This window comes from Sinocyclocheilus anshuiensis, unplaced genomic scaffold, assembly GCF_001515605.1.
Source record: "Sinocyclocheilus anshuiensis isolate Anshui unplaced genomic scaffold, SAMN03320099.WGS_v1.1 scaffold392, whole genome shotgun sequence".
Taxonomy (NCBI): Eukaryota; Metazoa; Chordata; class Actinopteri; order Cypriniformes; family Cyprinidae; genus Sinocyclocheilus; species Sinocyclocheilus anshuiensis.
In genome coordinates, this window is record NW_015557091.1 from 940,234 (window position 1) to 952,053 (window position 11,820).

General features: G+C 34.7%; 1 protein-coding gene across 1 annotated transcript; it reads right to left on the bottom strand.

The window, feature by feature from the left end:
- Positions 1–885: 885 nt before the first annotated feature.
- LOC107677198 (serine/threonine-protein kinase SBK1-like) lies at positions 886–6,881 on the bottom strand. The gene is given in 5 exon segments (XM_016472008.1): positions 886–1,292; positions 1,294–1,806; positions 3,031–3,233; positions 4,471–4,655; positions 6,367–6,881. Coding segments are annotated over 5 exon segments (1,134 nt in total). The 5' UTR covers positions 6,408–6,881; the 3' UTR covers positions 886–1,100.
- Positions 6,882–11,820: the final 4,939 nt, after the last annotated feature.

Sequence of the window (11,820 nt, forward strand, 5' to 3'; positions counted from 1 at the left end):
CTAATATGTATATATATATATATATATATATATATATATATATATATAAGAAACACACACAGACACAACAAAATTACTAAAATATTAACTAAAATCAAAACCATAAACAATATAAAAATAAAATCTGATTCAAAATATCAACAAAACTATAATAGTATATCAATGATACTAAAATAACACTTGCTTCAAGGAAGACAAAAAGCACTATAAAACTAGTTTATACGACTCATATAATATATTCTAAGTCCTGTAAAACCACATGATGATCAGCTTTGAGTGAGAAACAGACCATAAAAAATGTTTCCCTCAGTATCTCTCAAATATCATTCAATTCGAATAGAACACATCGAGATACATTAGAACTGATGTCAATGACCAGACACAATGCATCTTCAACTTTCAGAAAAAAAGTGCACAAATTGTACCTTAAGTGGTATTTATTTACCTAATTTACCCACAAAGGTGCATATTAATACATTATACATGCTACTCTATGGTACTAATATGCACATTTTAGGGGTAAATAAGGTACAAATTTGTCCGTTTAAGTGTACTGACCCAGCTGCTGTACTCCTACAGGTACAATTTTTGCCATTTTTGGTCAATAATGACTTACATTTTGGACTTTTCCTCACATAAATCTATAATGGCTTTAGAGGACTCAGAATATGGTACTTTTATGTCATTTCAGGATCCGTTATGGAGCATCGTGCAGAATTTCTTTATTCACGATCCATGGAAGAAGAAAATCCTATGGCTTAGGAATGACATGAGGTAAATGATGACAGAATTTCCATTTCTTTTTGGAGTGAACTATTCCTTTAAAATGAAAGCAGTTTTAATTAATTCAATACGTTTTCCTAGTGAAGCTGATTAATTTCTAGTGCTAAAGTGACCTACCAAAGCTATGTCTTTTACTCTAAATTAGCGAGGTTTCAAAGTCACCATGTAATAGTTTTGCTAGATCTACATTTACGGCAGTTCTATTACTATTCTAACTTCCATTATGAAATACGCTGACGTTCCTGTGCAAACATTTTCCCATTAGTAGTTCTGAAGTAATATTGCTACCTTTTTTGCGGCTATATCCAGTTTTGGCTTCATACACAAATCTCAATAGGAGTGGTCATCATCACTTTGCTCTTGTCTTGGCGGTTGGGCGACGGGCTTTTGGAGGACTCCTCCCTAGAAGAATGCGGTTCGGACAGGATGCTACGTTTGAGGGGGGTGGGGCGTAGACAGGAAGTGCCTGAAGGCGGAGAGGGCTCTGCATGTCTGTGGGCAGAGCATCGTGAAGTAGAACACCTCTTTAACCCCACAGCGCCGCTCCGGCTCCAATGCCAACAGCCGGCCAAACATTCGCAATGCATCATCTGAAAACCGCCGCCATTGGGAGGGAACAACGCCGGGAGGAAACGCCCCCCGCTGCCATCGCTGAAATTCCGAAAAGAATGCGTCGCTAGGCAACGCCGCTTCCCACGGAAAGTTTCCCGTCAGCATGCAGAACAGCAGAACTCCGAATGCCCACACGTCCTGGGTCGTTGCCACGACGATTCCCTCCGATACCGAGGCCTGGCACACCTCGGCGGCGGTGTATGGGATGGTGCCGCTGATCCGCTTGATCCGGCTTCCTGCCCGCCGTGTCATTCCTAAATCTGCCAATTTCACACGTCGACACTCGCGGTCGAAAAGCAGAACGTTTTCTGGCTTCACGTCCCGATGGACGAGACTCTTGCTGTGCATGAAGTCCAGAGCCAAACCCAGCTGCTGAACGCAGCGCTTGACCATCTCCTCCGGCAAACCGGCCTGGAAAGAGACAGAAACACAAAGGCACAGTTTAGAGCAGAGGAGATACAGAGAGAGATACAGTACAGGCTGTTAATCTGAAAGAGAATAAGCAGTTGACCTTGATCCACCTAGTTTGCCATAATCAAAAGCAGGATCACATGCAATTTGTGCCTGTTGAACTCCACAGATGTCTGCAGAATTAAAATACCCAGCATTCATAAAGTTATGCAAATTCCCAGGGCATTTTGTTTTTTTTTGCAAAGTTATGCATATTTTCCCTCAACTTCAGTGCAAAAATGTGGGGGAAAAGTCCACATATTCTGTGTAAGACTGGCTAAAGTTTACATTCAGACAGTTGATTTTCTATATTATGCAAAAAATATATATATTTTTTTTTTAAGTATATATTAGTACATTCAGTCTAAGAAAGAATATGTCCAGGACATATTTTGCCCCAGAATACAAAACAAACAAAAACAACAAACAATTCTATATTATCTATAGATGAATTATATTTTACATATAATTTAAGTTCATTCCTAGCCCCAAACACTTACTATTAAAAATATTACTAATTAATAGTTAAATAAATAATTATTTCAATAATTTTCTAATTAAAATTAAAATAAATCACTGTTCTGTTTTTGAGTCATGAATAATGACTTTTGTGGTTATAATTCTCATTTTTCTCATTGATTACCATTACGGGAATACATTTATATTCTGTATATTTTCCCCCCAGAACAATCAGTGCAGAAAATGCAAAAAGTCTGGTTAAAGGCAACAAACAAACAGTTGGTTTTCTATATTGTCCAAAAAAGATGAAATATATACTCATATAATCAGTTAAATATCTCAAAAAGATATAGATATAAGATACATATTCTCATTATTCTCCTTGATTCTTATTACTGTAATACAGTCATTTTATGAAAATAAGTCATAACTAATACTAGAATGATGTATAAATATTTCATATTTAATTCACTAATATTGTTAATTGTTTTCATTTCAGTTGCTTTTATTTTTCTACATTAATTTATTATTATTATTTATTAATTTATGTATAAATGAATACATAATTGCATTTTGTATTTGTCTGTTGATTTTGTGGTTAAAAAAACGTCGCAGACAAATTCTCGACAGGCTGTGTGATAGTGCTACAGGTGTTAAACCTACAAATGCATGATTAAATGTGTGATTTGCAATGTAAAAATGGTTAATAATGAGGTGCTGTGATACCTGAGGTGGGATGATGTCGAACAGATCTCCCGCAGGCGCGTACTCCTGTCCGAACACATAGCTGTCCTCCGTCTCAAACGGCACGTTCAGAACTTTGATGATAAACGGGCTGCAGCCCAGCGCGGCCGTCAGGCTGTACTCACGCAGAAAACTACGCAACTTCGTCTTGTTCTTACTCACGTACTTCAGAGCCAGTTTAGTACCTGCAAATACACAAAATAATGGTGAATAAAATCTGGTGCATCCAGACCACTGTATATGAATGCACACAATACTCTCCAAAATAAAGGTTCCAAAAGTGGTTTTCACAGTGATGCCACAGAAGAACCATTATAGGTTCCCAAAAAGAACCTTTCAGTGAATAGTTCTTAATCTTAAGAACATTTTAACAATCGAAAGAAACTTTTTCTACTATAAAGAACCTTTTGTGGACTGAGAAGGTTCTATGGGTGTTAAATGCTCTTCATAGAACCATTGATGCCAATAGCTTTTATTTTTGAGAGTGAAGGGCTGTGTTGTTTTAGTATCATTGATATATTATTTTTTTTATTAATCTTTTTAATTAGCTTTTATTTTTATATTTTTGATTTCTTATAAAAATGTGAATACAATTTCGATTTTTGTGTGTGTGTTTGTTATTTTTATATATATATATAAAATGTCTTTTAATATGTCTAATTTTTTATTAATTTATATTTCAGATTTAGTTATAATAGTACTTCAAGTTCAATTAAACGAAAATGAGAAATATTGCCCAGGCAACTCGCTGAAGTAAAATAAGTTTACGTCTTTTTATATTTTATTGTATTTTATTACAGTTAATGTTTATTTTAAATCAAGTAAAGCTCAAAATATTTATTAATATTTTGAATTTGTTTTTATTTTTATATTTTTCCATTTTCTTTTTAGTCATTTTTTTGTGTTTTTGTCATTTTTATTATTATTTTTTTTAATGGCTAAAGTTTTTTAATTGTTTTTATTTATCGATTGGTTTATTTATTTTTCAGTTTTAGTTATTTTCGCACTTTAAGTTAAACTAAATAACAATGAAAATGTTGCCTTCACAAATATTTGTAGTATTTTAAAGTTTTTCATATTTTATTTAATATTATATTTAAAGTAACGAAAATATTTTTTTATGCATGTAGTTTTGATTTTAATTAACCCTGCACAAGGGTAAATGAGATTTAATAGCTACAGCTTAGATTTCAGTGAATAGTGATCTAAATTTTGGCTTGTCTCACACAATTATATCCTAAACATTGAAATATAACATGCATGCTAGTTTCATGGTGTCATTTTTGCCGCTCGACAGCTTTGCGACAGCATTCACTTCCGTTGCATGGCGAGGAGCAGCCAGGACATTTTGTTTTGGTTCCACAGGAGGAAATAAAAAAAGAAAATCAAGAATGGCACTGTCTAATTTTCATACAGACTCACCCTGTGTCCGATGCACCACCAAATCGACTTTGCCGTAGGTGCCCTTCCCTAAAGGACTGATCAGCTCATACTGCTGTTCCAGCTCTGATGCGGAGAGAGACGTGATTGACAGCGCCTGCATGTCCTCCACCGGAGCGCCACCCGTCCCACTGCCCCGTCCCGCTGGGAGAACCCCCACTTGGGCACTGAGAAACACACACACTCACACACTTACATATGAACACAAACTAATTTCAAGAAGAATTGCATCCTGGCGAGTAACTCTCTCCTGGTATTATAGAGCTCCTTGATGGTGTCATTTGTCTTTCTCTGTTTATTTCTCTCTCTCTCTAGTGTCTGCGTCCTCTTTTCTTTCCTCTTGTCAGCACTCTACCTACACTCTATTTCCCGAGCCGTGTACCTGACTTGACGCTCTCAGATGAAGCAGTCAAATCTTTGTGAATATTTCAACAACAGCAAAGGGCACTAACTGAATCACTCTCCTCACGGGAATAAAGCAGTGACCTAGACTGAGGCCTCACGTTATCAGCTTCATGCATAGTGACAGCAAGCCGAGACAAGACCCTCCGCCGAGCATCAGCGCTACACAAACACAACAACATGAAGACGCCGGGCGACCTTAAGATGACCTACCAGAAGTTCTGCTGAGCCGAACCCCTGCTACCCTGCCCACGTTAACCCCTGACTGAGAAACAAATGAGAAACTGATTTAGGATCATTCTGATTTTCTTTAGAGGTCATTGCCAACCTTTGATTTCTACTGCATTAAACCGCCAGTCGCTCTCTCTGGCCCTTCATTCAGCTTAACAGGTAGAGCACTGGGTTGAGCAAAAAATAACAACATTTTAGAAATTGTCTCAGTTGGAATTGATTAGGCAGCAACATACTGGATATTGAATTGGAATGACAGGGGACGGAATTTACGGAATTGCAATTCAAAGAAATTCACATTAATCCAACAAAACAATCAAAATGGGCAGGATTAGAATAGAATAGAATAGAATTTATAAAACTGCTTAATGTCAATTAGCTGCATTTTGTGTGTGTATATATATATATATATATATATATAATTGAAGTGTATTAATAATTCATATAATAAAATATCTTTAGTATATATACACTAAAAATATAATTAATTTATTTAAATATAATAGTTATTATATAATGCAATTTAAAAGGCATTTTAAATTCAGTTCTGAATAGAATGATGCTATAGCAACACTATAAGGTCATGGGTTTGATCCCCTGGGAATGAGCCATAAAATCATTTGCTACATGAATAAATATGAATGTAAAATATACATTTAGTCAGATTGAATGTAAATCTCACACTGCGTGAAATCTACAGTTTGCTTTTCTCACTGACCCCGAGGTCAACACCTGAAGGTGACCTTTGACCTGACCTCCCTAACAGATCACACACGATGTTCAAACATGCAAACTCATGTTTACATTCGAACACCATGTATGCAAACGCTAAATGCATCAGCATTACATAATAAAAATGAGCTTTAAAATATTCTAATTTTTCAATTCATTCTCATTACATTCTATTCAATTTTTATTATTTTGTATTAATTAATTTAAATATTTAACCATTTTTACTACTCTCTTTCTCTCTCCTTCATTTCTTTTTCACCTTATTTTTTGTCTCTTTCTGTACGCTTTGGCGATATTATGACTCTGAAAACATCAACAACAACAGCAACAAACATGCATGAATACTTGATGTGCCACCAACAGCGCAAAACAAAGAGTTCAGCACAGCAAGTGCCCTTTCCCTCAGCAGCAGGTACGAGCGAAGCATCTCCAAACAAAAGAAATCAATAGACATGTCAGGCTTCAGTTTCACACAGTGATGACCTGGATGAATGAGAACTCACTTGAACTCACCTGCTGGTGCCCTGCTGTCTCTCTCCCTCATGTTCCTGCATCCAAACGCCGCGTCCTGATCTCAACCCGGCTAGAAATTCATCCCTCGTCTGCTGAGCATCTAAAAAAGCATGATGTTATATCACAAAAAAAAGAGTTTCCTCAGCACTCCAGCTCTGAACTGCACGCTGCGTTACATCCTGCACTCGTGGAAAAAGCAGAGTCCGTTTGTGCAGTCCGGCTGACTGTTTTCGGCTTTCTTTGTGTGCTCCTGAAGGAAGCCGCTGGCGCATGAGGAGCCAGGAGCTGGTGTGTGTGTTCAGTCATCAGTGATGTTCAGTGTGTGTGTATGAGAGAGAGATGGAGGGGAGGGGGTGCATGCGTGCGTATCTATGCGTGAATGACCTACTTGATTGCGTTTCCGCTCTCGGATGTTGGAGGAACAGCGCTGGTGCTCGGCACGTCTGTGTCTCGCAGCATCCAGGGTCCCTTTAGGGATGTCAGATGCGCTCATCCAATGGCCAGTCTCTTGTTCCCGTGTTCACATGATCACAGAGCCCCTCGAGCCAGCAGTGTCCCGTCATTCAGGCTTCATTTTCACCCCCAATTTAATGCAGTAAGTTATTTTTAGATCTGCTTTGCATTGTGACATTCAAGCACATTTTTCAACCAAGTTCTCATTCCAGTGTTATTATGCATCCAGTGTTATTATAATATTTTTATTAGTTTTAAATGTTATTTTTCTTGTTAATTTTGTTGGTTTTGTAATTTTTACTGGATGTGCCTATAGTTTTTATTATTTTTTTTACTTTAGTTTTAGCTATTTTAGTACATCAAGTTAAACTAAATGAAAATTAGAAATACTGTCTAGCTGAAATGAAAAAGTTTAAAGGGGTGGTTGATTGCGATTTCACTTTTTTAACGTTAGTGTGTAATGTTGCTGTTTGAGCATAAACAATATCTGCAAAGACTGGACTAGCTAACCAATCAGAGCCCATCGCCTATTTCTGAGAGAGGGGCTTCATAAAAGCAGGAAATGATCAACCCGTTTCTCAGAGAAGGGACAGCAGTGTGGAATAAAGGTAAATTATGTGAAAAATAATGCGTTTTTTTAAAAAACGAAGCATTAACACATGTTAGACTGCACCCCATAAACAAAATCAATCCTAGAAAACGCGCTCTGCATCTCTCTCTCTCGCTCTCTCTCTCTCATTCTGCTCAGCTCCAACAATGAACTGTTACAATTATACACTTATTTTCACAAGTTTAATTTTAGTGGAAAAGCATGAAATGTATACAATAATATTATATATAAAAATATATTTGTTATACATAACGAAATGTAAATTATTGCAAATTAAAAAACATTTTAAATGGCATTACAAAAATATACTAAATGTTCCTGTAAAGCCTGTGTTGTTAAACTACATTTAAACGTGTTTAAAACATTTTTTTATATATATATATTATCTGTTTTCTTGTTCATTTTTGTTACTGTTTTAGTGATTTTGTGTTTTTTATCAGAATAGTTTTTTTTAAATATCTATATATAGTTGTAAATTGTTTTATTTTATTTTTAGTACATCAAGTTCACTTACACTGCATTCAAGAGATATACTTTTTCGCCGAGGCCTAAAACCTAAAATTAACTAAAATTTCAAAACTCTTTTGCTGTCTTCAGGAAATGTAAATCTAGTTAAACAACTAGTGCTTTTTCCTCACATTTACAACAACAGCAAGAAGTCGTGTTTTGGCAAGCGTCTGAAAGCCCAAATACATAATCTCACCTCTGCGTCGTTACGCCTGTTTCTCCTTTCATTACGTTTTCTCTTCATACTTTTTGTCCTAGTTTAAGTTGCCGTCTCCTCACTTTATCCAGGTCGTCATGTCCCCCCCCCCCGCCAGTGCAACAACTTTGACATTAATCTTGTACATTTAAAACCTTCGTCATCCAATAATAATAATCATTATTATTATTGTTATAAATATAACAATAAAAATTATAATTATAAACATTTTATCATGTTATTTTATCACTTGTTTTTATTAGTGTTATTATTATAAAGGTTGCACATAATAATAATACTAATAATAGTAAATTATAATGATTACAAATCATCAAAATGATTATAAACATATTGATTACATTATTATATTAAAATAGAAAAAATAATAATTATTATATTATTAAAAATAGAAATTAGTTTTATTACAAAGCACATAATAATAATAATAAGAAGAACAATAATGATAATAAAATATAATTATATTACAAATTAAAATACTAAATTATAAATTTATTACAATATTATAATTATTATAAAAGTGGCACATAATAATATTAATTATTATTATAAAGGTGGCACATAATAATAATAATTATAATTATAATACAATAATCTGAATTAATACAAAATTATATTATACAATTAATATAAAATTATACAATTAATAGAAAAATAGTATTATAACTTATTATTATTGTTATTACTATTAATATTATTTTAAGAATCTAAATAATAATTATGTTCCACCTTCATACGAATAATAATATAGTATAATTTCTATAATGTTTTCAGATTTAATATAATAATAATAATAATGAAAGTGGAACATAACTATTATTATATAGAAATAATCTTATGTAAACATAAAAAAAAACTTCAGTGGTTGTTTTGTCAATGTGTTCAAGGCTTCAGAAAATAAAAGAACATCACTGGCTACAGTCTGTTGAACTGTACTGCTCACAGCCTCTGTTTTGCATGCCAGTGCATGTGTGCTGGAGGAGCGTAACATCACGTGAGGCTCTCCACAGAGGCCCGTTTGTCTCGCTCTCCGACGCTCTTCCTGTTGTACTGCCTGTCGTCCCTCCTTAAAATACATCTGAACATATGGTGTCTGGTGCATATGAAACCATAAAGAATTGAGCAACATCTTACACTCTCAGCTGTGCTCAGCAGGTCTTTGAGGATCTTTCCAGTCTTATAATCGCTGAATATCCGTGATCTGAAGCCCTTGACTGCCTTCCAAGTGTATTCAGCAGGTCGTGGATCTCTTGAGAGCACGTTTGTTGTCTTCTTCATCTCCTGCGTGAGAAGATCTGTCATGAAATGAACAGAAGACAACTGAGAAGTTCAGGGATTTCACGATGAATGTCATTGCCATATTTTGTTGTTTCGATTTAATTAGATGAAAGGCCTTAATTACCCACCTGAGGTTTGAGTGACAGGCGCTGAAGCTGCATCTGTCACGGCCTTGACGAAAGCCTGATGGGAGCGTCAGCGCTGACCTTTCTGTGTTCTATACCTACATGCCTTTGTCAGCTTTAAAGGGTTTCCTCAAAAATCAATCTGAACAGCTTGTTTAGAAGGAAAAGTACTTTTTTGATTGCTAAACACCCATTCAGAGCAGTCCGATATTAACTAGGGAGTTTTATGAGTCATCTGCAATTCTGAGGAGACTGATGATCTGATGTACACAACCCTGATATAAATATCTCAAACTGCGTTCACCCTTTCAGTGCGTCATTGTGAGGCAGCGGATGTCCTGCAGGCAGAAGTTACATCTCTCTCTCTCTCTCTCTTCAACTCTGAATGCATGAAACAGCATTGTACCCCCCCTTTAATGTTTTTCTTGAAATTGTGTGACTATTTCTCATTTAGGGTAATGAACGTGCCTGCAAAGTGTTGTGGAATGTGCATACAAAATTTCTATTATGTTTGTTATGTCCCATACAACAACAAAAAAATAAAAAATAAAATAAAATAAAATAATAATAATAATAATGTTATATATATATATATATATATATATATACATATTTATATATTTCAAAATATATACAAAAAATTGGCTAAAATGTTTTAAAATGTTTCAAAATATATTTACATAAATATATTGCCTACCAATACATTCTTTGGTCATTTTTTGTATACTTTTTAAAGTATATATATTTTTAAATCCATTCACACGTCACATGTGAAGAAAAACCTTATTTGTTGTCTATAACTCGTGTGAACATATAACTCAATTTAATAAAATTCAACAAGAAACATACTTCACAATGTTCCAAAAATTACAATATTACAATATATAAAAAATGTAACATTATTAAGTCAGACACATTTATTTATTTATTTTTTATTGTTTTTGTTTTTATTACCTTGTATGTCCAAACCTGTCACTTATCACGAAACGAACAAAAACAAAAACATTTTCTAGGGATCTACACGAATCTCGTAGGTGACCTATTGTGATCTCAAAAAGGTGAGTTTTCACCGAAATGTGAGTTTGCATCTATGGTCATTATAAATCCATAAGATTATTTTCTTGCCTTTGAAATACATTTTGAAATATATTTTGGTAGGCTATATGAAGGTGGAAAATAAATATATTTTCAATTTCAAAAATATATTTCATTGAGCCTCACTGTTTACAAACATATATTTAGCATATATTTAAAATATAGTTTGGCCAGAAAAGAATAAAAATTGCCGCATGGGGTTAGTGGGTCAATTTGATTTAAATAAATAAAAAAAAGTTTTATGTATTTTGTTATATCTGTTTCTCTACCCTCTGAGGGCATATTTACATTTATGTATTTGGCAGACACTTTTATTCAAAGAAATATGCTGCGTTGAAAGAGTACATTTTTTCAGTTCATATATGTGAGTTTTGTTGGGATGTGAATGATCTTGTCATTTGCCATGCGTAGATTAAAATTAATAAAAAAATTAAAAATAAAAATGTTCATTTCAAATTAAAATAGGCCTTTATTTAAAATACTATTTAGAATATTCAGTTCTATGTATAAAATATGTTCTTATTATGCAGTTTTGTAATGTGTGAGAAGTAGGCTATTCATATTAAAGGTTTACCTGATTTTTATTTTTTTTTCATGATTTTTGGTGAAGGGTCAATTAGACCCAGAATGTAGCGTACCCAAGACCAAACAGAACACTTTAGGAACTGCATAGCATGGACAAAAGCTGAAGGAGAAGTAAAATCGAGTTGTATTTGCTCTCGGGTGGGCTCGGATATCTCTGCGTAATTGGATTTTCTTTTTCACGGTCTGGTCATTTTCAGCTGAACTCTCTGAAGGTCTTCTCCTCTGCCTGTTTCGGCTTCTAACAAGATGCTTCTCTGCAGACTGTGGCTAGATCCTCAGATATTACATCTTATTTACAACCGAAGAGAACCTGCAGGCCTGACACGGATTGCTTGAGGGTTTTGTCTGTGATCTGCGGTTTGAGCTGTTTGTTCTGCTAATACTGTCTAGTGATGGCCAGAGGAAAGGGAGACTTGGACAGGAGCAAATAATAGCCTGGAGTGTGTGAGAAGGGTATTTCTGTGTAAAGGACAGTGCTATATTGGCTTGATGCGTGGCTTGCTTACACAAAGCAGAAAACTGGGCTGAAATGTGAAAACGATAGAGCTTTGGATCCTGCCATCTAGTGGTTCAGCAAGAGTTTATCA